The 27,959-nt window shown below is 38.9% G+C and overlaps 1 protein-coding gene across 1 annotated transcript; it reads right to left on the bottom strand.

Moving 5' to 3' along the window:
* Window positions 1-22,878: 22,878 nt before the first annotated feature.
* On the bottom strand, window positions 22,879-24,066 carry LOC143611197 (protein SINE1-like). Its single transcript, XM_077085459.1, has one exon. It carries the CDS (start codon window positions 24,059-24,061, stop codon window positions 22,982-22,984), a length of 1,080 nt encoding a protein of 359 aa, XP_076941574.1. The 5' UTR covers window positions 24,062-24,066; the 3' UTR covers window positions 22,879-22,981.
* Window positions 24,067-27,959: the final 3,893 nt, after the last annotated feature.

Here is a 27,959-nt window from a genome sequence, read left to right as displayed (position 1 = left end):
TCAAGCTGGATGACAAGTGTGTTTCATGTCAGAAAGGAAAGCAGCATAAATCATCTCCCAAAACAAAACTCATAAGCTCTATTGAACAAGTACTTGAAATGCTTCATATGGATCTCTTTGGTCCTGTTAGTATTGTTGGGATGAGGAAAAGACATAATGAAAATTGTAATCTTCTCAACCTCTCTAGAAAATGGCTAAGTATGAATACCAAGCACACTTAGGCCTCCCAGCTAGGTTTTACTTGATCTAGCAAGGTATTTTGCCTATCGGGCAAAGTTATCTTCTTTAAGTCTTCTTAAGTGTAAGTTAGAGCACACTTCACTTTGTCTAGTGAGGTTGTTCTTCAATCCAAGCAAGGTTTGCTTCTGAGCAAAACCTTGGCTAAACCAAGCTGATACCAAGTCTTTTGGAAGATCTAACAAGGTTTATTCTTAATAAGCAGTGGTCCCAACAAGCTTGAAGGAAGTTGATAAGGAAATATGCTAAGGACTTCTTACTAGCAAGGTCAACTCAGATCAAGCTACAGTGCTACCAGTACAAGCTATAGTGTTACCAGCACACATTAGTTTGCTCAAATAAGTTAAAGTTAACAAATAGTTGAAGGGATTTATGAAGAACAAGTTTGCTCGTAGAACTATATCGAGCAAAGTTTGATATGGTCAAGAAGATTGAAGTCTGCTAGATGGATATTTTCCTTCCTAAGTAAATTCTGCTCGGAGAACTGTTCCCCAGCCCAGTTTATGGTTACCAGGTCTGCTCGATGAAGACAAAAGCTGCAAAGCTTGCTCGAAGACCTGTTTACACTTAGAATCTTTTGAATTTTGTTTTAATATGTATTGTTACTATCATTATGGTTTCTAGAAGGAATGTCAGGTGTAAGGGCATGCCTATAAAAGGAATAATTTAGGGCACGCCTAAGATAGACGACACCTAGACCTTACACCTGATTGTGATTTTGACTGCTGATATATTCCTGTACGGATTTCTGCCTAAAGATCAAAACATTCCATTCTGAAACCCTAATTGATTTTTGATTATTTCTGACATTCTATTAATGGAAATCTTTGAGTTACAGTGTTTGTTTGATATATTTGTGTCTAGCAAGCAACATTTAGTGTGTTAGTGTTTCCGCCATTAATACTCTATTGTTCTTTTTCAAATTAGCAAGTCGTTAACCCTCTTGTTGACACTTAATGTGTGGGTTACAACATAGTGATTGAGCGATATAATCGGGACCGACAAGTGGTATCAGAGCTAATTTCGCTATTTTGGTAAAGGATTGTTGCTGATTACTGTTGATTTTTACTGATTTGAAGACGATGAATGACGTCAGCTGACTACTGTTTCATTGATTAGTGACGTCAGCTGTCCTGTTTTTCATTTCTCATATCTATAATTTGTTGGAGGTTTAAAAGTGTTTTCTCTTTTAGATATTCATTTCATTGTTATTAATCTTGCTCTAATCAATTCGGATACATCAGATATGAGGATTTCATCCACAGATCTGATTATTTTCAAAAGAGTATTTTTTTTAAGTTCTTGCTAAGTTTTTATTTATTGTTCAAAAAATATCTTATAAAATACCAAAAAGATGTCAGGATATGATGGGCAAGAAGTGTCTAATAACAAAATTCCAACTTCATAAAATGGAAGGTGCTATTCAAAGCAGCCGTCTGCTACAACGATGTAGAGATGTGGAATTCTATCAAGACTGGACTCTATGTGCCAGATTGAACAAACAACAACCCGGTTGTTGATGCTAGAATGAAAAAGGTCTATGATAGAGCCTTAGTCATACTGAAGTTGGGCTTATCTTGGGAGATTCCGACCAAAGTTCCTCACAATACAGCTGCCAAAGCCATGCATGATGCTTTGTTGGAAATGTTTGAAGGCAATACAGTTCTGAATAATATCAAGAAAGAAAGGCTGAAGCAACAACTGACCGATTCAAGTATAAAGATGGTGAAAGACTCAAGTCTGTATTGGAAAGGTTCTTGACTATTGTCAATGAAATCATAGCAACTGATTATGAAGTCACAGACTTGGATATGAATACAAAATTGCTGTCATCTTTGTCAAAAGAATGGTATACTGCCAGCAAGTTTATTAGGCAGAAACCAAATTTTTCTGAATTGAAACTTGATGATGTATGTTTCCTGCAAGCAGCAGAGATAGAGATGATTGAAAATGAAATGATCAAGGAAGACAAACCATGTTTTATGTTTTCATCTAACAAATGCACTCATTGCACCAATGGGAAATTTGTCCACAAAGAATCAACAACAAATTCCATTTACTGAAGAACCAAGTGAGCATGGTGGAGATACACCAAGAAGTTTTGTTTCTGGAAGTTCAAGTAATCAAGGTGGACAATCAAGATTCAATGTCCCATTGATTGCTGATATTGAAACATCCTCAATGGCCAATGGGCATACACCTTATGGTGATGGTAATGTTGGTCAAGGAAATGAATACCAAGCCTTGTTCTCAATGTTCACAGATTCATATAATGCCTTTGTTGCCAAGAATACGATCCACACCAGTGGTGTTCAATATGATCTTGAGCAAATTGTTGTCGATGACCTATAGGACATGGATCTAAAATGGCAAGCTGCTATGTTAGCCTTGAGGAGCAAGAGGTTGTTCAACAGGACAGGAAGGTCCCTTGTATCTGGTCCTAATGAAAGAATAGGTTTTGACAAGTCAAAAGCAATATGCTACAACTATCAACAACCTGGATATTTTTCAAGGGAATGCAACCAACCAAGAAATTTCCAAAAAAATTAGTTTGCACAACCAAGAAACCAGTATCAATATCAGAAAGGCCAGCAAAGAAACTTCAACAACAGGTGCAACAACAACAACAACAACAACAATTACCACAACCAACAACCATAGAATCACCAGCAAGTTGTTCCCCAAAACCAGAATTATCAAAGAAACAACAATCGATACCCTCCACAAGCTCCTACAAACAACAACAAATAATGTCAACAATCAACCCAAAAACCAAGGAAATGTGGCAGTTGCTGCTCAACAAGAAGGTGGATTTGACTAGAGTGATCATGCCAAAGATATTGAAAAGGCAAATGTGGCATTCATGGACAAAATTGAGAATGAAGTTGAATCTTCTACTTCTCATGTACATTCAAACTCAACACTTGAATTACTTGAAATAATTGAATCATTAAAAATGGCAGTAGGGAAGCTTCAAAGTGAGTGCTTCAAGAAGCAAAGCATGATTAATGTGTATGAATCAAGTGATGTTACATATGAAGAGAGGATCAAAGTTCTTGAGCAAGACTGCATGGATAGTTATAGAAAGCAGTCTAGATATGTAACTGAGATTGATGGGTTGAAGAAAATGGTTATTGATGAGAAAGTGAAGAATACCACACTTCAGGTTGAGAATGACTTCCTGAAAAATCTAGTCTCAATAAGAAATACATGTGGGATTCTGAACAAAATCAAGGAGGAAGATAGATACAAGGTTGTTCCTCCACCTTTCAATGACAATTATTCATTGAAAGTTGATAAGGAGAAAAGAGAGGCATACCTTAATCAATTTAGAGATGTGTTCAAAGATAAGGAAGCATTGAAATTATAAGTTGGTCTGTTGATGAAAATGGAGAATTTATGGTGAAAGAAGATGTGAAATAAGAAAAGTCTGTTGGTATTCAAGTTTCTGAAGATGACTTTGATGAAGAATATTTGAATGTGGATGACTTGAGTGATTCCAGTGTTGATGGTTCCAATGATTGAAGTCCACCAAGCAAGATCCCTACTCTACCAAAAATCACACCGAAGATGGGAAAACATTATGAACAAATGAGAAGGGAACATGTGTCATTTGACTTATGTGGTGGATCAAAGGTTAGCTAGAATGCTGTTAAGCCACCAAGTAAAAAAGTTCTGAAGACGAAAAGGGATATTGACAGGAAGAAAACTGAAGAAATTGTTACAAATGAACAGTTTATTCCAGTTTATCCTGTGTTTTCAAGTCAAGAATTGTTTGATGTTGGTGAAGTTGAAACAATGGAAGAGTATGAGAGAAGACATGCAAGATTCAAAGGAATTATTAATGATGAACCAATAAATTTGGAAAGAATAACTTTTGTGAAGAGCACTGTTGAAAGGCAAGAGATCAAGATTGAAGAATTTGTGCCTTTTTCAATAAACTTTGATGGTTTCTTTTCACAAAAGACCAAGCGAAAGATTCGAGAAAGGTAAGTCTAGTGAAAGCTTTAAAGCAAAAGTATGTTGCAAGAAATGTGATGTATATGGACATCATACTGATTCATGTCATGAAAGATTCACTTTCAAGCCTTTCCATGTACCAGACACTACAAAGTTTGGACAAGATTTCAGTTTCTACAAGAAGTATGATGAGTATTTGGGAAAAGGGAAAAAGTGTGCAAATGAAGAAACTGTTGATAAGACAGTAAAGAAAACTGTGGTTCAACAAGAAACAAAGAAGATTTCAAAGAACACTCAACCAATCAGAGTTATTCCTCAGAAAGATTCTAGATCAGTAAAATCTGATGAAAATAATGGATCACCAAGAAGTGAAAAGAAGGTGAAGAGAGATGTGTTCAAAAAGAAGAAGCAAAAAGAGCTTAATGGTGATGAGAACTTCTTAATGAAACATGGATTTGAACCACAAGGTTTCCTTTGGAAACCTATAAATGAAACACAAGTGGAAAGAGAACCAAAGAAGTCAAGTGATATTGTTGTTACTAGTGTGAAGAGAAGTTATGTGATTGAAGAATGAAAGGGTATCATTCCTTATGTACCATGCAAAACTAATCAAGGATATGAATCAGATGATTCTGAAACTTGTGAAGTTGTTTATGAGGACCCTAAACCTATTCCCATTCCTAATGCAACAATTGTTCATGTCACTAATGATTTGCAAGTTGATCTAGCTTGCACTTCATTACTTAACTGATCATTTTTCTTTCATATGTGCAGGGAAAATCCACACCAATTAATGAAGTATGGTATATGGAAAGTGGATGTTCCAGTCACATGACATGTGACAAGAGGTATCTGGTAATTTATGAAGAAAAGTTTGAAGGCACAGTTTCATTTGGGCGTGATGAGAATGGAGGGTAAATTGTAGGGAAAAGAATACTCACAAATGGAAAACTCACTTTTGATAATGTATTTTATGTTGAAGGATTGCAATATAACCTATTTGAGGATATCCCAGATGTGTGATAAAGGTTATAAGGTTGGGTTTGATGATTCTCATTGTTTTATTCTCAAACCTGACTTTGTGATTCCTCTAGACATGATTAGGATGATGGATCTAAGAAATGGGAACTTATATGAATTGAATATGAAAGATGACATTTCAAGGGGTGGTACTTATTTTGTCTCAAAGTCTCAAAAGCCACTCAAAACCTTTGTCATGTAAATCTAAAGAACATGAGCAGACTTATGAAAGCTGAACATGTAATTGGTTTACCCACAAGGGAGTTCAAACTTGATGACAAATGTATTTCATGTCAAAACGGTAAACAGCATAAATCATCACACAAAACAAAGCTCATAAACACAATTGATCAAGTGCTTGAAACGCTTCATATGGATCTCTTTAGTCCTATGAGTGTTCCAAGCATTGGTAAAAAAAGATTGTTTAGTGATTATTGATGATTTCTCAAGATATGCATGGGTTTATTTCCTAAATTCCAAAGATAAAGCTACTGAGTTGATTAAGAATTGTGTTACTAGGATTGAGAATCAATTGGATGTAAGGGTGAAGGTTATGAGAAGTGATAATGGAACTGAGTTCAAGAATGGGTTAATGGATGAGTTTTGTAACGCAAAAGTAATTTTACAACAATTCAGTGCCCCTAGAACTCCTTAACAAAATGGAGTTGCAGAAAGAAGAAACAGAACACTTATAGAGGCTGCAAGGACCATGCTAGCAGATGCTTTTCTGTCTGTCACCTTTTGGGAAGAAGCAATCAATACTGCTTGCTATGTTCAGAATAGAGTTCAACTCAACAAAAGTCAAGACAAAACTCCCTATGAGATTTTGTTCAAAAGAAATCCCTGCATCAAGTTTCTCAAGCCATTTGGTTGCAAATGTTCACTGTTGAACACCAATGATGATCTTAACAAGTTTCAATCTAAATCATTGGATTGTTTCTTTGTTGGATATTCAACACACTCAAAAGCTTATAGAGTCTATGTGAAAGACCATTTGAGTGTGATTGAGTCCTCTGATGTGATATTTAATGAAAAATCAGTTTAATAAAGTGGATGAAGCATCATTGCTGTTTGATCTTGAGAAGCTGATCAAGTCTTTCAAGATTTATCCTGAAGACTTTGATGAAACAAACTACAGTGTCCATCTCAACTGCTGAAGCTGAGTATATTGCTGCATCTGCCTGCTGTGCACAAGTTCTTTGGATCCAAAATTAGATGTTGATTATGGTTTGAATTTCATGAACACCCATATCTTTATTGACAATACTGCTGCATTGTTTATTGTTAAGAATCCAGTTCAACACTCCAAGACCAAGCACATTGAAATCAGACATCATTTCATTAGAGACTGTAATGAGAAATGATTAATTGAAATGAAAAGAGTTGAAACTAGTGACAACTTGGCTGACCTATTCACCAAGCCACTAGATAGAACCAAATTCAACTTTCTCCTGAATGCCCTAGGAATGATCAATTATGATGAAGTATGATTGATGATATGTGCTCACTGTGCTAACTGACTATCTTTATGGTCTTGAGTGAGTTATGTTTGTGATTATGTGTGTGAATGATGATTGTGTGTTTGAGTATTTGTTTGATCTCAAATGATATGTGCTTTAAATTATTATCTGTGTGACTCAGGTGTCTTTGATACTTAGGTTTGTTATCAGTGATTGTGTGTGATATCATGATAAGTTTTATGAGATAATCTATTTGTTTGCTTATCTGATGTCTTGTTTATGTGGACAATCTGATATGGTGATAGTCTACTTGTTTTGATAGTGTCATTCATGTTATGATTGTCTTTGAATATGTTACCTATTGTTTGTGTCAAAGTGTGTTTTTGTGTTAAAATTGCATGCTCAAATGAAATGTTTTCAAGAAAATCTCTACTCAAAACTTTTTTTACAAAACAAAGCAAGTTGTTATGGTGTAGAGATATGATAAGATTATTCAGTTCAAGCTTTATAGAAGCTTAACAAGGTTATTTCAATGAAAATTGATCCAACCTTTGGGAAATGATAGTACATTGATTACTTTTGCCAATCATATGAATTTAATAGACTAAAAATGCAATTAGTACAATCATTGATATGTATCGTTGCTTTCCATGATGTGTAAAATCTGAGGTGATATAAACATAATGAAAATACTAAACTTAATGTGGAGTTACATTGTTGTCTATGCATGTTCCAACATATATTTCCGCATGATAGGCAGAAAAGTGACTATTCAGTCATACACGAGTCTGTTGGTATTTGTTCACCAAAAATGAATTATCTTATAAACAATGACAAATAACAAATGTGAACAAAATTTTTATCTTTATTCAACCAACAGTTGATATATGTTCAAAAACATTGAAAGAAAATCCAAACATGAGGGTTAATAAAAGAACTACAGAGATGGGGGCATAAACTTAAGTCATGTCATGTCTCAAATGAAAGGCATGTAAGTCCGAACTGTGTGGTACGTAAGTCCAACGTTCAACCTCACATATGTTTGAAGTTTTGAAAAGAAAAATCAATAAATTTAAATGTTATTTCATTAAAAATTTTGACCAAATATCAGGGGGTCGGAGTCAATTCGGGGTGATATGGAGAAAGCCAAATAAGCCTTGAGAATAGATATGGAGCATCATAGCACAATAAGTGTTATCCATTTCTGATTTATGCAATTTAATTGAACCTTAATCTTATCACCAAAGCAATGAAATTCGTGCTAAGTCTAGACCTTTTATTAACCCACCTAAGCTGTCACAATAATGCTGAGAATGAAGTACTGAGAAGCGACTTAATCAATATGATCCCATGTTGAGATCTTTTCACAAAAGCAAAGAAAATGTTTTGGAAGGAAATAAGACTGAAATTTGATCTCATTATACATCATTTGCTCTTAAACATTGATCTTTAATGATAAAACTATTTGATATATAATTTAAGTAAAAAAGAGTTGCATTTTACCTTGAATAAGTATGAATATGTTATTTCGAGTAAGGTTTGATGATTTTCAACCTTTTCAGGTAAACTTAGATGTTTTTGTCTGAAGTTTATCCATTTCGAGCATGCTTTGAGGTTTTTCAAACTTTCGAGTAGACATAGTTGTTTTATTTGAAGTTTAACTCATTCGAGCAAGCTTGATGCTTTGAATATGTCTGAATATGTTGTTCCAGCAAGATTTGATGATTTTAAACTTTCTAGCATACTTAGGTGTTTTATTTGATTGTTTAACTCATTCGAGCAAGCTTTATGATTGTCTAAACTTAAGTGAATTATTCATGTGTTATCGAGTAGACTTTGATGATTTTATGCTTTCGAGAAAACTTGATAATTATGTGATACATATGTAAATATGCTTTACATGTCTGTTTCGAGTAAACTTTGGTGCTTTAGTTGAAATATGTTCTTGTCTAGCATACTTTATGGTTTGAATGTTAGTTTCTGAAATTATAAATGTTTTCGGGCAAACTTTGTTTTCCCATCAAACTTTATGTTTCGAACACACTTGTCAATAGGTAAACCATTCCAAGTGTTCTCCAAGCATACTTGTTAATTTCAAGAAATCTCAAGCAAACTTCGCTTTACAAGCACACTTTATGTTTAGAGCATACTTGTGTATCAAAGGATAAACAAGTCTTCTCTAGCACACTTTGCATTCTTAAATGTTTTTCGGGCATACTTTTCTTCAAAGTATATCTGAATGAATATTTGTTAACTGTTTTAAGTATTTCGGGCACGATTTGTGTTGTTTAGATATTCAAGCAAGGTTTACAACTAGAAATGTCTCTAAGTTATTGTTTTGGGATTCTTTATTGATTCCTAGCAAGGTTGCCTATTTGATTATTTATACTTGATTATTTGTCTTGTGATTTATTTCTCTAGCAATCTTGTATTTCGAGTAAGCTTCATTCATTTTATTTACTTAGGATTATCTCTGATTACTTTATAATTTCTTAACAAATTCTGGAACGAGCAAGCTTTGTGAATAACTTTTAACTAGCAAACTTTGGTAATAAATTTTTTCGAGCAAGGTTTGTAAAATATGCTTTATCGAGCAAGGTTTTGAAAGGGAAGATATTTACTGAGATATATTGACAGCTATTTCCCACTAAAAGACAAAATACATTTAAAACCACTTTCAAAAACTATAAAAGAGGGACTTAGAAATTTTCACACTTCACTTCTCTCTCTTCCCACTATTGAATTATTGCTGCTACTCTCGTTCCAGAATCTCAAACGTTGTTCTTAATTCCCTACCCTAAATTTGTCATCCCTCATATTCCGACTCGATAAGCATCAATTGACTGTTTTCGACACTGATTATACGGAATTGGGCTGTTAATTTCATCTTAACTAACGTCTCTGTTTTTGTGTATGTGAACAATTTGTCGAAGAACAGGTTCATCAAAAAAATCTTTCTTTTCTTCATTAAATTGTTACTTATTACATATCAAAGTTACGAACTTTATGACTAATTTTTGCTTTAAATATGTTTTCGTTTGTTTATGTACAGATATGGCGGTTGTTGCAGCATATCCATTTGAGAAGAAACACAATATGTGCGTCATTCTACAAGTAACTGATGATAATCGTCCAGTGGAACAAATGATAATATGGTTACAACAATCGAACATCCGTGTTGCTTTGATAGAGAGTCCAGTAATTTATAGGAACCATCAATTGGACTTCTGGCACTCTGCCCATTTATACGAAGATGCTGGAGGTAGGTGGATAGAGGCTATAGTGGCACGCCATGAGATTATAATAACGGAACAACTTATACAAGCAAGCCTGCAACTACAAGATAATGTGGAGAACCCAATACACCTCACCACTGATCGTTTGTTAAAGATATTCCAAGAGACTATGGGATATCAGGGTGACGTCCATTAGTGACAATTAAAAAAGGGCATGTTCCCTAATATTTATCATTTCTTGATACACCATATCGTGCAAGGATTTGAACCCAGGAAAGGGTCATTGACTTTGATGAGTCGTGATCTTGCTAATGCCACAGTGGCTGTCTGAAGCTGTCATCTTCAGACAGCCATTCAACTTTTCAAAGATGATATTTCATGGTTTGGCTGCAAACTTGCGAAGGGGCGATAAAGATAAATTCTTGGTTTATCCAAGATTTCTGCAGATCATCTTCAATTGGGTGTTACCTAATTTGCCAACTATTTGCACAACTCATATACTGCAAGATCCAAATGTGTACAAGCGAATAGCAAAGTTGGCACTCACAAGCCACTTTAACCCTAATGTGGAGTTTGATATTTTGCCATGGCTTTTGGGAAACAATTTCGCTATCATGCATGTTCCAGATATAAGTTCTGAGGAGGAAGACAGTGAAAGTGATGGTGAATTTGATGATGACTCTGATGATGGTGATGATGGAGGTGCTGGAGGTAATGATGAAGGTGTTGGAGATGATTATGGAGGGCATTTGATTGATGATGAGGAAATTATTGCTGAGGCACAGGGAGAGAATCAGCCCATACCTAGAACACCAGCCTCACCAAATAGCCCACCTCAACAACAAATCCCATCCCCACCAAAACACCAAACATCATCCCCACCATAATAAAATGAACCTTTTATCCCATCCCCACCCATACAGACCCAATCACCACCAAGCCAAACCCATAACCCACCACAAATTCAAAATCATAGTTGGCATAGGCACAACTCAGAATTCAAACCCTGGAGGCTGAGGTTGAGAAGACCTCAACTGCTCCAAAACTGGGGGGAGAATCCTTATGTTGTCAACATTGTGAGTGATGATATGGTGATAGAGGATGTGATGGTGGATGATACATTGAAAGCACTTTGTGATATGTATGGAGGAAGTTATGACGAGGATGATAGTGAAGAGAGAAAGATCGATGACTGTGACTATGATGCAGATCAATCAGACGGTGGAGAGCAAGACTGTGATGTGGCTGATGTGATAGCACAGAAGAAGGTTGATGAGGAGGTAGTTGAGAAGGAGATTGCTGTTGTTGTAAATATGGATGATGTGCAGACTGATAATATTCTAACTGAAACCATAGCAACTGATGCTATTGGTGCTAAGCCTGAAACTGATGTAATCAATGAAGATGGAGGTGATACTGAGGAGGTGGTGTTGACTGAGGAAAATAATGATGATGAAACTTCTAAGAAGAAGGATGATGTTATTGATGAAGAATTGGAGGATTTGATTGATCAAATTGAAAACTTTCCCAGTAAACCTGCTAAGGTAAGGGAATCTGATGAAGAAAGAAGGAAATCAAAGGGGAAAGCCATTGCTGAAAATGAAGAACAATTTGATCCCCTGAAAACTCAAAAGAAAAGTTCTATTGCTGGCGTACTGGACATTAATGAATCTGATGAACAAGCTTCCAAAAGGCATGCTGACACTTTGAATGAGATATTGGAAAGAGAATAGATTGCTAAATCCTTAACTGAGCAGGAATTTGTACAGCAAGAAATTCTGATGGAAGAGGCTTAAATTACCAAAACTTTGAATGAAGAATGAGAGCTAGACCTGGAGAAGATTGAAAGCTTGATTAAGCTTAAACAAATTGAAGAAGTTAACAACACCCTGGCCCTAGTCATCTTTAATCTGAAACAAGCCCAACCTGAAAAACAATTGGTGACTGATGAAGCTGGAGAGTCAGTGACCAGGATTGTGTCTAAAGCCTGGATAAAGGAGGCAGAGGAGGACTTAAAGAAAAATCAGATGAGTGGGATCCTGAATTGTGGGGAAAATATAGAAAGAAATATTACAGGAGAGGCAAGAGTGCACATCCTAAAAGGGCTGAATATGTGGTGGAAAGTCCAAAAATGAACAAAAGTCCTATTAAGGATGATAACCAAAAGGTTGAATATACAGTAGAAAGCCCCAAGGAGATGGAAACACATGTGAAGGCTGTTCCTATCCAAACTGTTAGGTCTGATGATGAGCCTTAGCTGAATGAACCAAGAATAGAGGCTCTTGATGACTTTTCTGATGATGCTGATGACACTGTTGACTCCCCAAATGTTGAGCTAAATGATGAACATAGGAAAAGTACACAACAGAGTTTGGATGACGCTAAAATGAAGAATCCACTTATCCTAAAACTCATTAATCATGGCTACAAGTTTGATACCCTGGCTCCAATGTCTGATGAGGAGCTACAGGAGTTATTGGATGGAGAACAGTTAGACATTAAAAAGAGGATGGAAAAGAAAAATCTTCACTCCCAAAAATTTAGGGTTCTTCTGAGACTACATGGCTTCTTTGAGAAAGATTTGAGCCACATGAAATTTGATGAACTTGAAAATACCTATATTATGACTGTAAAAGCAGTGAAGAAGGATGCTATGGAGAGATTGAAGAGAGAAACAAATCATAATGAAAAGATTGAAAGACTATTAAATAAATATGGTGGAAAAGTGAAGTTTCTGGTTGACCATGGAATATCTTTTGAAGTTGTAGACAGTCTTACAAAGGAACTGGTTGAATTTGAAAGATCTACAAAAAGGCCAAGAGTTGTTACTATGGCTGAAAAAGAGAAGGCTGAAAAGAAGAAGAAATGGGAAGATGAGCAAGTAACTTTGTTTAATAGATTGATGGAGGCAAGGGGCAGAGGGGATGAAACAAAAAATCTGAGCAAATCAGAGAAGTTGTCCATGCTTGAATCTGAAAAGAACAAACATGATCAAGCAAAGCCCTCATCATCTAAGATTCCTCATGTGGTATTTGTAAAAGCGAAACCAGTTGAAAATCTTGAGCCATGGGAAGACAAGAACAAGATCATGACCCTCACGGGCTTGATGCTGAGCAAAGGTATGGCTGAAGATGTCTTTCACAATCTTGGCAAAGACCAACTGACACCTATTCTATACTGAAAAATCTGAATGGGAAAAACTGGAGGCAGAACAAAGGAAACTCTTACAATTCCAGTGTGGACCCAAGGGGGAGATTATTACACAATAATCTGTCCCTGAAGGTCAAACTGATGATGAAATAATGGGAATGATTACTACCATGGCTAAAGAGGGTGAAAACTATCTGAACCTTGTAATACACCTTTTTCTAAACATAAATAATCAAACAACCTTGAAAGAAAGTTCTTACAAAAATAACTGAAACTATAGAATGTAGATACACAACATCACAATTTAACACAAAATCAAACAACTAAATCCAAATTAAAAAAATTAATAAAATAAGCACATGATGTAAAAAATCAAATACACGAGTTGAAACAAAACAAATCTCTACATGATCTAAACCCCAAACAAGAACGCAAACAAGATGGCAACCACGGAGGCCACAGCGGTAGGAACAAAGGCAGCCGCGTCCGAAGTCGGGGCAGGCGCAGGAGCCGTCTGAGCATTGACATTACGCACGGCCGTGAGCGCGAGCAACATGACAATAACTGCTGCGAAAGTATTCATGTTATATGTTATAATGTGAATGATTATTGTATTGTTGTGAAATGAAAAGGAATGTGTGAAATTGTGAAAAGAGTGAGTGGGTAAATATAGAATGGGAAATGCGGGCAGGCTGCGGGGGGAGGACCACCATGTTAGGAAATAATAATGATCGTTCGTTTGGTGACAGGTTGTTTTTGCGATTACAGCTGTTGCCAGCACTTTCATAGCTTTGTCATGGGCTCCATTTTATGTTGTTCTTGTATCTTTTTAACTTTTACCGCCATGTTCTTTTAATGGAATTTGAATTATTAAATCGATTTATTAAGGGAAAATTTTGTAAATTGTTATGGGCTTATATTATGTTAAAATGGGTCTATTGATCAAAACTGGTTAAAATTTTAAAATAGTTTCGTGACGATAGGCTTATGTCCAAAATATTTTATTGTCAAAAAGGGTCATGTCTAAAATAGTTTTGAATCAAAACAGGTTATAACCTGAAATAGGTTTGGGTTAAAATGGATTCACGTGAGAACCAGTCGCTTTATAACAGGTTTAATTTGGTTCAGGTAAAAAACGAGTTATGGCCAATACAGTTATGTTCAAAATAGTTTTGGATCAAAACTAGTTATGACCAGGTATAGGTTGGGGTAAAAACCTATTCACATCAGAAAATTTTGCTTTATAACCGATACAAAATAATTATGGTCAAAACAGGTTGTGGCCAATACAGTTTCAAGTTAAAACGGGTTACTCCACATCAACCACATAACTCACAATATGACGTTGAAGATGATATAAACATAAAGCTTGAAGAAAACAATTTTATTACTAAAGAAGAACACTAAGTTCCCTTGGGAGTAATATTGTTGAGACCGGACCGGTTCACATGGGATTCGGTCCACCGACTGGTCCGGTTCTGAGTAGTTTGCTTGGCTCCAGTGAACCGGCCGGTCCGACCAGAAATTGGACCGGTTGAACAGGTTTACCATGAAAAAATATTTATTATATTTTTAAAATACTATTTTTCAGCTCTGGACGTCTTTTTCTTTACCAAAGTTGTTCGCCCGGTCCAGTTGGTTCGACCAGTTGAACTGGTGAACGGTTGTCTGTCCGGTTCGGTGTTCGATCCGGTTATGAAAACATTGCTTGGGAGGCTTATCTCAACCGAAGATGGATCAACCCCTAGTGGGCTTAACTTAGCGTGTTCCGGTGATACGTTACTACAACGATGGAGAACTCCGATGACCTGAACCCTGCAAAACCGAACACTGTGAGCTCGTTACGAGAAGGGGAATAGGGGGTCTTCTCGTAACCACCATCCAGTGTGAGAATCAGTATGGTAAGTAATGTGAAGTCTTAGAGAATATCAGAGATAATCGGATCCTTATACCGTTGGTTAACATGTAGTATTTATAGCCGAAGGATAGGAGAAGGATTGGACTAGCTGTCTCACTCAATGGAACATTCCATTCTCATGATTGTGCATGACAGTGGCTCCTGATTGGTTGGACAGTCTGGCATACGAGGATCCTTGTCGTGTGCAGGTACCGCGTTGGCTTTTTCCCATTGGTCCATCGTGCATTCGTGGATAGTATATGAATCCTAACATGTTATTGGTTAGGTTGTGCTTAATCACGACAAGTCTTTCGCTGCACTTCTTTGGTCATAAATAGCCAAGTGTTTCTTCCGCTGGGAGTTTATATCTTTCTCCGCTGAGGGTCTTTGTGGGGGAAATCTTCCGCTGGTCTTAGCAGAAGATCTATCTTGTGTTTTATGGGTTATCTGGTACAACTCAACAATTACTTTTTTAACTTCTTCCTCAAGGAGATCTACGTAATTGGTAGTGTGACTAATGGCGATAAGTTTTGGTTAGCACATTTAGCCATAAGATAACCGGTAGCCTCGGTTAAGGGATAGACTTAGCCATAATTGAAACCAATTCTCGGTTATAATGTCGATTAACGGTTGTTCATGGAATCATGGGTCCGTTTTGGCTAATAACCAAAAATTTGACTTGGGCCCAAACTGACCAAAATTTTTGAACTAATGTTGTTAGGAAAGGGAAAACCAGAATATTTAAGAGTAAATTAACGGTTGCCTGGATGAAACGCGCAAACTACAAATGTATATGTTCAGTTAGGAGACACCCTTAATCATAGCCATATCAAATTATCAGTTACCAAGTGACTTGGTCCGGTGACAATCTAGTTGGTTATCAGTTAACGGTTAAAGTATGCTCACCCCTATCTAGCTTAACAAATTTAAACATGTGTAGTACTAGGTGATGCCCGACAATTACAGAAAACCAATCTCACGGCCATTTACCCACGATGGAATCAATATCATACTATAATAGTAAGTAAAATTATATAGAATAACATGATCTTAAGATTGTTGGATAAAGCAAAAGCCTTATTTCATGGCTGAACACTTGACATCAAACTAGAAGAACCTTTAAAAAAAGGCATTAACTACTAAACTTCAAATTCATGTCTATCAGCAAATAATATAATGTCTAACAACATTCATACTTTTGACTTACAACAACAAAAGACCTAAATCAAGTAGGAACAACATTATACTCTTCACTTTTATCTCCCACCAACAAGAAACAAACAGTGATCCCAAACAAAACAACAACACCTCAAACAGCCCTCATAACCGAAAACCAACGTCTCAGTTTTGTTTCACGATCAACTTCTTGGCACATGTGTTCTGAGGCATCAAAGAAACGCTCATCATCATGATTGAAACGGTCACTAAGATCACATTTCAGATAAAATTTGCTCAACAATGGGCTCATGAAACTTTGGCGTGACCAGCTTTTGACTTTGTGACTTTGGTTTGAATCTTGAAGGCTGTAGGGGTATGGTACTAAAACCCGGTTCTACGACCCTAAATCTATTATGTTTGGCTTATTTTATTACACGGACTAATACAATGCTATTGGGCTGAGGGGGTTTTGTGGAGGTAACCCTAACTGGGCTAGGCCCATTAGGGTATCATGATGGTGGCCATGAGGCTCTCTATATAAGGAGGTCTCCACCTCCTTGTTAGGGGGTCATGCTCAATAAGAGCCACCACCACTTTTTGTGTCTGTGAACAAGAAATCCTTAGGATATCTTAGCAGTCACCTCCACACCCTCATAAAGCCATCGCAGGTCTCAAGATCACAGGTCTCAACCTCGCAGGTCTCAAGCACAGCAGAAGAAGAAGATCAAGACGTGGTCCGTTCATCTCAAAATCCGTGGAAACATCGTCATGGATCAGGTTAGATTCATTTCGTGCTTCGACATTGGCGCCATCCGTGGGACGGCAACGAACTGCCCTTCGATCTTCATCTCGGCTGTCAGATCTCTCCCAAGGAAAACACAGATCTGGAAGTTTACAGAAAAAGGCTTCAAAGCTTGTTCTATTAAAGCTCAAAAAGATCCATAGATCTAAAAAGAGGCTTCCAGATCTGGGCAAGAAGAAACGGCCTGATTCGAATGATCAGGTCTCCGGATCTGTGATGGTTTTAAATCTGCTCCGGGCTTCAGATCTGTCCAGATCTGATTTACAGATCTAGGTCTAGATTACAGACCTGGATTTTAGGTCTAAAGTTGCAGATCTGACTCTAAAATTGCAGATCCAGAAATTACCAGACTTCCGCCGCCATGTACGCACGCCCGTGGATTCTCACTCCGCAGCCGTGCATGTGCCGCCGCGGAAACCACCATCTGGGTTTTGCGCAAGAGACCTCCGCCATGCACGCGCACTCACGAGTCACCACTCTATCGCCGTGCATGCGCGCATCAGGCTACGCGCCAAACTTCAAGGTTGGGAATCCTCCTAATATCCCATATGGCTACGCGCCAAACTTCAAGGTTGGGAATCCTCCTAATATCCCATATGGCTACGCGCCAAGGTTGGGAATCCTCCTAATATCCCATATGGCTACGCGCCAAACTTCAAGGTTGGGAATCCTCCTAATATCCCATATGGCTACGCGCCAAACTGCAAGGTTGGGAATCCTCATAATATCCCATATGGCTACGCGCCAAACTTCAAGGTTGGGAATCCTCATAATATCCCATATGGCTACGCACCAAACTTAAGGGTTGGGAACCCTCATACCATATGCTCACGCATCACATATGCTCATGCATATTACACATGTTTACGCATCACATGCTCACACATGTCACAGTCTACACGCACGCGCACGCAACATCTGCGCGTGGCGCATAACACAAAACCAAAGTCTACGCGCACGCGCATGCAACATCTGCACGTGGCGCGTGACATAAAGTAGCTCGTAAGCCGCCTCACGCGCAAGCTCCACTATTATTACAGCTCATAAGACGCCTCGCGCGCAAGCTGTTATTATTCTTACAGCCCGTAAGTCGCCTCACGCGCAGGCTTTTATTATTCACACAGCTCATAAGACGCCTCGCGCGCAAGCTGTTATTATTCTTACAGCCCGTAAGTCGCCTCACGCGCAGGCCTTTATTATTCACACAGCTCATAAGACGCCTCGCGCGCAAGCTGTTATTATTCTTACAGCCCGTAAGTCGCCTCACGCGCAGGCTTTTATTATTCACACAGCTCATAAGACGCCTCACGCGCCAGCTTCATTATTATTATAGCTCGTAAGTCGCTTCTCGCGCCAGCTTCATTATTATTTTAGCTCATAAGTCGCTTCTCGCGCCAGCTTCATTATTATTAGAGCTCATAAGTCGCCATGCGCGCAGGCTTCATTATTATTACAGCTCATAAGTCGCCATGCGCGCAGGCTTCATTATTATTATAGCTCGTAAGTCGCTTCTCGCGCCAGCTTCATTATTATTTTAGCTCGTAAGTCGCTTCTCGCGCCAGCTTCATTATTATTACAGCTCATAAGTCGCCATGCGCGCAAGCTTCATTATTATTACAGCTCATAAGTCGCCATGCGCGCAGGCTTCATTATTATTATAGCTCGTAAGTCGCTTCTCGCGCCAGCTTCATTATTATTTTAGCTCGTAAGTCGCTTCTCGCGCCAGCTTAATTATTATTACAGCTCATAAGTCGCCATGCGCGCAAGCTTCGTTATTATTATAGCTCGTAAGTCGCCTCTCGCGCCAGCTTCATTATTATTTTATCTCGTAAGACGCCTCTCGCGCGCAGGCTTTATTATTCTTAGCTCGTAAGTCGCCTCTCGCGCGCAGGCATTATTATTCTCAAAGCTCATAAGACGCCTCTCGCGCGCAGGCTTTATTATTCTTAGCTCGTAAGACGCCTCACGCGCAGGCTTTATTATGCTACAGCTCGTAAGACGCCCCTCGCGCGCAGGCTTTATTATTCTCAGCTCGTAAGTCGCCCCGCGCGCCAGCATAATTATTATTCTCAAAGCTCATAAGACGCCTCTCGCGCGCAGGCTTTACTATTCTCATAGCTCGTAAGGCGCCTCACGCGCAGGCTATATCATTCTCAGCTCGTAAGACGCCTCTCGCGCGCAGGCTTTATTATTCTTAGCTCGTAAGTCGCCTCTCGCACGCAGGCATTATTATTCTCATAGCTCGCAAGTCGCCTCTCGCGCAGGCTCTATTATTATAGCTCGTAAGCCGCCTCACGCGCAGGCTTCATTATTTTTACAGCTTGTCACCATCATGGGGAAAACCTCCCAAAACTCAGACAATAAAGCCAAGGCCAAAGAAAAGGGAAAAAACCGCCTCACACCTTATAAAGTCCAGGGCTCCACCTAGACGCTTGCGCGCCCAGGAGCAACGCTGGACTTGGGGGGCTTGTAGGGGTATGGTACTAAAACCCGGTTCTACGACCCTAAATCTATTATGTTTGGCTTATTTTATTACACGGACTAATACAATGCTATTGGGCTGAGGGGGTTTTGTGGAGGTAACCCTAACTGGGCTAGGCCCATTAGGGTATCATGATGGTGGCCATGAGGCTCTCTATATAAGGAGGTTCCACCTCCTTGTTAGGGGGTCATGCTCAATAAGAGCCACCACCACTTTTTGTGTCTGTGAACAAGAAATCCTCAGGATATCTTAGCAGTCACCTCCACACCCTCATAAAGCCATCGCAGGTCTCAAGATCACAGGTCTCAACCTCGCAGGTCTCAAGCACAGCAGAAGAAGAAGATCAAGACGTGGTCCGTTCATCTCAAAATCCGTGGAAACATCGTCATGGATCAGGTTAGATTCATTTCGTGCTTCGACATTGGCGCCATCCGTGGGACGGCAACGAACTGCCCTTCGATCTTCATCTCGGCAGTCAGATCTCTCCCAAGGAAAACACAGATCTGGAAGTTTACAGAAAAAGGCTTCAAAGCTTGTTCTATTAAAGCTAAAAAAGATCCATAGATCTAAAAAGAGGCTTCCAGATCTGGGCAAGAAGAAACGGCCTGATTCGAATGATCAGGTCTCCGGATCTGTGATGGTTTTAAATCTGCTCCGGGCTTCAGATCTGTCCAGATCTGATTTACAGATCTAGGTCTAGATTACAGACCTCAATTTTAGGTCTAAAGTTGCAGATCTGACTCTAAAATTGCAGATCCAGAAATTACCAGACGTCCGCCGCCATGTACGCACGCCCGTGGATTCTAACTCCGCAGCCGTGCATGTGCCGCCGCGGAAACCACCATCTGGGTTTTGCGCAAGAGACCTCCGCCATGCACGCGCACTCACGAGTCACCACTCTATCGCCGTGCATGCGCGCATCAGGCTACGCGCCAAACTTCAAGGTTGGGAATCCTCCTAATATCCCATATGGCTACGCGCCAAACTTCAAGGTTAGGAATCCTCCTAATATCCCATATGGCTACGCGCCAAGGTTGGGAATCCTCTTACTATCCCATATGGCTACGCGCCAAACTTCAAGGTTGGGAATCCTCCTAATATCCCATATGGCTACGCGCCAAACTGCAAGGTTGGGAATCCTCATAATATCCTATATGGCTACGCGCCAAACTTCAAGGTTGGGAATCCTCATAATATCCCATATGGCTACGCGCCAAGGTTGGGAATCCTCATAATATCCCATATGGCTACGCGCCAAGGATGGGAATCCTCATAATATCCCGTATGGCTACGCGCCGAACTTCAAGGTTGGGAATCCTCATAATATCCCATATGGCTACGCACCAAACTTAAGGGTTGGGAACCCTCATACCATATTCTCACGCATCACATATGCTCACGCATATTACACATGTTTACGCATCACATGCTCACACATGTCACAGTCTACACGCACGAGCACGCAACATCTGCGCGTGGCGCATAACACAAAACCAAAGTCTACGCGCACGCGCATGCAACATCTGCACGTGGCGCGTGACATAAAGTAGCTCGTAAGCCGCCTCACGCGCAAGCTCCACTATTATTACAGCTCATAAGACGCCTCGCGCGCAAGCTGTTATTATTCTTACAGCCCGTAAGTCGCCTCACGCGCAGGCTTTTATTATTCACACAGCTCATAAGACGCCTCGCGCGCAAGCTGTTATTATTCTTACAGCCCGTAAGTCGCCTCACGCGCAAGCCTTTATTATTCACACAGCTCATAAGACGCCTCGCGCGCAAGCTGTTATTATTCTTACAGCCCGTAAGTCGCCTCACGCGCAGGCTTTTATTATTCACACAGCTCATAAGACGCCTCACGAGCCAGCTTCATTATTATTATAGCTCGTAAGTTGCTTCTCGCGCCAGCTTCATTATTATTTTAGCTCGTAAGTCGCTTCTCGCGCCAGCTTCATTATTATTACAGCTCATAAGTCGCCATGCGCGCAGGCTTCATTATTATTACAGCTCATAGGTCACCATGCGCGCAGGCTTCATTATTATTATAGCTCGTAAGTCGCTTCTCGCGCCCGCTTCATTATTATTTTAGCTCGTAAGTCGCTTCTCGCGCCAGCTTCATTATTATTACAGCTCATAAGTCGCCATGCGCGCAAGCTTCATTATTATTACAGCTCATAAGTCGCCATGCGCGCAGGCTTCATTATTATTATAGCTCGTAAGTCGCTTCTCGCGCCAGCTTCATTATTATTTTAGCTCCTAAGTCGCTTCTCGCACCAGCTTCATTATTATTACAGCTCATAAGTCGCCATGCGCGCAAGCTTCGTTATTATTATAGCTCGTAAGTCGCCTCTCGCGCCAGCTTCATTATTATTTTAGCTCGTAAGACGCCTCTCGCGCGCAGGCTTTATTATTCTTAGCTCGTAAGTCGCCTCTCGCGCGCAGGCATTATTATTCTCAAAGCTCATAAGACGCCTCTCGCGCGCAGGCTTTATTATTCTTAGCTCGTAAGACGCCTCACGCGCAGGCTTTATTATGCTACAGCTCGTAAGACGCCCCTCGCGCGCAGGCTTTATTATTCTCAGCTCGTAAGTCGCCCCGCGCGCCAGCTTAATTATTATTCTCAAAGCTCATAAGACGCCTCTCGCGCGCAGGCTTTACTATTCTCATAGCTCGTAAGGCGCCTCACGCGCAGGCTATATCCTTCTCAGCTCGTAAGACGCCTCTCGCGCGCAGGCTTTATTATTCTTAGCTCGTAAGTCACCTCTCGCGCGCAGGCATTATTATTCTCATAGCTCGCAAGTCGCCTCTCGCGCAGGCTCTATTATTATAGCTCGTAAGCCGCCTCACGCGCAGGCTTCATTATTTTTACAGCTTGTCACCATCATGGGGAAAACCTCCCAAAACTCAGACAATAAAGCCAAGGCCAAAGAAAAGGGAAAAAACCGCCTCACACCTTATAAAGTCCAGCGCTCCACCTAGACGCTTGCGCGCCCAGGAGCAACGCTGGACTTGGGGGGCTTGTAGGGGTATGGTACTAAAACCCGGTTCTACGACCCTAAATCTATTATGTTTGGCTTATTTTATCACACGGACTAATACAATGCTATTGGGCTGAGGGGGTTTTGTGGAGGTAACCCTAACTGGGCTAGGCCCATTAGGGTATCATGATGGTGGCCATGAGGCTCTCTATATAAGGAGGTCTCCACCTCCTTGTTAGGGGGTCATGCTCAATAAGAGCCACCACCACTTTTTGTGTCTGTGAACAAGAAATCCTCAGGATATCTTAGCAGTCACCTCCACACCCTCATAAAGCCATCGCAGGTCTCAAGATCACAGGTCTCAACCTCGCAGGTCTCAAGCACAGCAGAAGAAGAAGATCAAGACGTGGTCCGTTCATCTCAAAATCCGTGGAAACATCGTCATGGATTAGGTTAGATTCATTTCGTGCTTCGACAAAGGCAATTCATAAGCTTTCTTGGAGTTGTGAAAATCTTAATATGCTCAAGATTTATAAAAGACCAAGGTCTCTGAAACAAGGTTTACAAACATAAGATAAATAAAAAACAGATTAATAAACATTCAAAAACAAAAACTTGACTTCTTTAAACTCACCAAAGGACTAGGAGTACCACTTCCGTCAAAGTCAACTTCTTGTGATAAACCACTAATCCCAGATGGCGAATCGAGCATGTAACTCACTGTTTGTGATTCAGGTGATGCAGTGAGACCCCTTTGACCGGTCGAAGTCAACTTCTCAAGCTTTGAACCTTTTTCACTCAAAATCCTATTCGCAGTTTGTATCGCTTCAAACGCTGCACCTTTAACATAAGTCGTTTGATCGTCATCACCGTCACATTTCTTCATTTCCTCAATTATAAAACCAAGTTCCGACATCAAACACTTATAATCCAAACTTTTCATCAAAAAGCTAATCATTTGAATCGCCATCAATCGTTTTTGTGAGTTTCCCTCCAAACCAGCGACATTTACAATCTTGACACCAGACCGAACCAATAACCGTGCATACGCTTCAACGATTAAACCGTCACGTTCCGCTAAGGACATAACCAAACCCATATGCGCATTTGTAGTTAAACATTTCTCTAAAGCCCCAACAACCCTTTGACATACCTCGTTGACTGTTTGACTCGAAGTAAACCGCCAGTTATCTGAGTCAACCAAAGCCTTTAAACATAAAGCTGCACCGGATGACAAACTATCTTGGTTCGACAAAAGAGAGTCCGAAAGGGGTTTACAAAGCGAGTGAATAATTTTTCGTTTGTTGTGATCCGGTGTGGCGGGGTCTACCGCGTGTGTAGCAATGGTGGGGACCACTTTTGAACAAGCTTGGTGAAGGGAAAAAGAGGGTGGACAACATTTTAATGTTTTGATTATACTGGACATGATGTTGTCGATTTGGGGGACAATTTTTGGACCATGAACGTGTGCAAGGACTTCGTAAAGTGAGATTGTGTATTCGGTTGGTGTTGATTCGGTTTGTTTGGTGTTGGAGATTTGAGAAAGGAAGATTGGGATCGCGGACGAATCTAAATTTTTTATGTAAGATTTTATTCCTTTCATGGATGAATTTTTGCTATCGGGATCTTTATCGAGGTTTAAGAATTCTCGCTTAAGTAGAAGGCTTAAATTTCTCCCCATCTGATGAACTGCAAAAGAAATCAAACCGGTCAGTTTGGGTTGCGAGTTTGGCCAACCGAAAAGGACCCATATTTTTATTTGTGTGAAAACTTAAAACATCAACTCTAGCATGTACAGATTTAAAAACTTGTAACTTGAACATGACCCGAAATGTGTCAAACGGGTTGATAAATTGTAATCAGCTTGTAAACATGTTAATCGGGTTCTTGAGTTGTAAAAACGGGTCAACCGTTTACATAAACAAACGAGAGGATAAAACACATTAACATTAACCCGAACACGACCCATTGAATTAAATATGTCAACCCAACCAAACAACAACAAACATTACGTACCCAGTGAAAATCTCACCAACAACAACAAACATATTAGCAGGGTCTGGGGAGGGTGAGATAATGTAGGCAAACCTTACCTTTATCCCGAAAAATAAAGAGGTCTCTTCCCGGCTTAATGCTAAACCCAACCACAACCCGTTTATTTATTAAAATCCTACATAAAAATTACATATTACACTACTAATCATATCTGTAAATTTCAAAAACTGCAGAAATTTGATTAACAAGTAGAGATAAAACAGTGGTTAGATGAAGATTGAGATTGAGATGCAGATTCCAATAGTACCTGTTTGCTGCTTCGAAATAATTAAGGATATCGTGAAACGAGGATCATGGATTTGGTGCCACTGAGAGAAGTGAGCTATCTTGTCTTCAATAGAAGTATGTATTCCCCCCCCCCCCCCCCCCGAATTTTTTTATTCAAAATCTAACTACGAATTCTTCCCTCTTTTTACTTTGAGAAAATTCTCAAAAAGTAGCCTAAATTTCCACGTATTCTCAAAATAGCTCATCAAATTTGGACTGGGAAGACGAGATCTGGAAAAATCCTTAGGCCCATAAAATTCTGACAAGTGTTAAAATCCGACGGGTTTTTTAAAAATATTGGGGAACCAGTCCATATTTTCCATTACAAGTTATTCTAAAAATACAGTCTTTTTCGACGGTCTTTTAATGTTTCCTAACGGGTCCCCTCAACTTCCAAAAAACATGGGAAATTGTGCATTCAAATTCAGTCTTTCAAGACGCATTTAGAGTGAATTTGTACCAAGATGACCATAGATTTATAAATATTGAGGGACCCGTCCATATTTTTGAACTAAAATTTATTTTCCAAAGCTTTCTTGCCATACGGATTATTTAAGTTTTTTATCTAACCCCTACAAATTTTAAAGACATGGAAAAATGTGTCATTTCATTTTGTCTTTCAAGACACTTACTTGATAAATTTGAACTAAGGTGATCATATTTTTGAAAAGATTGAGGTACCCGTCCATATTTTTCACGAAATCTTAATATTAAAAAGTTTTCTTGCTAGATGGTTTATTAAAGATTCTTATCTCGACCCTACAAATTTTGAACTCATGGAAAAATGTGCATTACAAATTTGTCTTTCAAGACACGAATCTTTAAAATTTGTACGAAGGAGACGAGTATGTAGTATATTCTTACTTGTCCGTCCATATTTACATTATATCTATCATCTTCCTCAATCCTCAATAATTCATTCACATATTTTCATCAAACTCTAACTCTCAAATCAAATCATGAAGTTTAAGAGGGGTGATCAAGTGGAGGTTATGGATATGGGTCCCTGGTTCGTTGGATCCTATTATGACGGCCGGATATGAGTACGATGAGAACTTGTATGATAATCGGGAAATGCGTGTTACCTTAAAACGAGCTTCAATTAAATCAATTAGCTTGGAATGGTTTATGTTTGAAGCAAGACTAACACCTCCTCGTTTACAGTTTAATGGAACATAATCATACCTTCCGTTACCGGTTTGCCAATTACCACCATAACAAACAACATTATCAAATTCCATGGAAGTTAAGGTTTAGGGTGGTATGAGAGGATGCTTAAAGGTTGTATGAAGTGGAAGGTGATGAAGATAACTCATGTATATTATTTGGATGATCATGTCGGAATAGACGGAATCGCATAATATATTGTCGGTGTAGGCGGATTAGTAATAAATTTTGAAGGTGTGGACTAGATTTCAACACATATGAAATAAACTACTAACTCGTCTTCTTGGTACAAATTCACCCTAAATGTGTCTTGAAAGACAGAATTTGAATGCACAATTTCCCATGTTTTTTAGAAGTTGAAGGGACCCGTTAAGAAATATTAAAAGACCGTCGGAAAAGACTGTATTTTTAAAAGAACTTTTAATGGAAAATATGGACTGGTCCCTCAATAATTTTAAAAAACCCGTCGGATTTTGACACTTGTCAGAATTTTATTGGCCTAAGGATTTTTCCAGATCTCATCTCCTCAGTCATTTTGGGAATTTTCCCTTTTACTTTTGTGGGTTTGACGTTTTTGTCCTTGTATATACTTTATTTGCTAAAGAAAAAAAAATATTTTATATTATATAATGTTTGGATTAAATACAAATTAAATTAACGTGTTAACTGTGACAATCAAATAGTGTAATTATATATACAATATAGTGTAATTACATATACTATAATGTAATTACATACTTACACTACTTGATTCTCACATATAGCACATTAATTTAATTTTTACGTTAACTTTCCCCATATTATATATTAGAGAGTTTCTTTTTTTTCATTTTTTAACTGCAAATTTTCATAAAACAAGCTAAACACCATTTTTATCAAGAAGCTAACAAGGGCTGACAGAACACACCAATAACTACAATTACATGGTCAATACTTTCCATTTTGCTAGATATGTGTTCAAACTTCTAGTTCTATTTTTAATCCACGAAAAACTTTAATATTTTGATATCTCCTATAATATTCTCGAATATAAAATTATTCCAAACTTTTCAAATACACCAACAAGCGCCAATGATTAGGGGGTGGGGGTGGTGCGTGATGGGGCTCCCACCACGCTTTGCATAGCGTGAAACACCGTCGCCGCGTGATGGGGAAAAAGCGTGGTGGTGATCACGTATGATGGATTTGTAAATATTAAACACAAGTACACACACACACATTAAGTTTAACCATCACACTACACCATCACACCACCCCCCACTAAATTCCATCACTATTAGGATTTGGGTGGGGTGATGTGGCACCATGCCATTGGCTAGTCAAAGTGATGGAAATACCATCACAATGAACCACCTCTCCCCCTTTCATATTACGCCAACTTTCTTTTCTGCTTAATATCCAAAATATATTTATGATATGAAAAACATTTTAAACCAAGAACACGTAAAAAGGTGGGGGGATTTCACATCATGTGCTAATGATTTGTCACACCATCAAGGCTACAACCATTATATACAACTAGGCTTGAGAGTATTTTTCTCTTAATCATGTTGTCCGTAGTAGGGAGACGATTAGTAGTGCCCGATCATTCACTTTAACATAACCTAAGAATTACAATCCAAGATGTTTATCTTTTGAAGCAGCTCAACTTAATAAAGAAGCTTTTTAATAGAGGTCAACGAGAACGTGTAACAACTCAGTTTCATCCATTTAATATTTTGTATTCATTACCCGGCCCGTTTATTGTTCGAGAAATTTTATCAACATATCGCGTCTGTTGAGTTATCATTTTTATCATTATTAATTATCTATTTATATTTAATTCATATATATACAACTTTCATTTATATAATCCTATTTTATATCCACACCCAAACTACAGGGACCAATATGCAAGTTTAGTTAAATATTACATTCTTAAATATTATATTATTATAGCTTGGTCCAACTGGTTCTGTGTGTGTCTGTTAATTCAGTGAGCCGGTCAGGGGCGCGGGTTCGAGCCCTGGCCAGCCCACTTTCATATTTATTTTATTTTTTTGTCGATTAATAATTTATTTATTTAAACTATAATTAATAACAAACATAAG

The sequence above is a fragment of the Bidens hawaiensis genome, unplaced genomic scaffold, assembly GCF_021521415.1.
Source record: "Bidens hawaiensis isolate Kalapana, Puna unplaced genomic scaffold, B.hawaiensis_p1.1 tig00029934_1, whole genome shotgun sequence".
NCBI classification, from domain to species: Eukaryota; Viridiplantae; Streptophyta; class Magnoliopsida; order Asterales; family Asteraceae; genus Bidens; species Bidens hawaiensis.
Note: the sequence above shows the minus strand (reverse complement) of the source record. Positions and strands in the feature narration are given on the sequence as shown.

Coding starts and splice junctions, on each gene's coding strand:
- LOC143611197 (XM_077085459.1), bottom strand. CDS start 24,061: ATGGGGAGAAATTTAAGCCTTCTACTTAAGCGAGAATTCTTAAACCTC.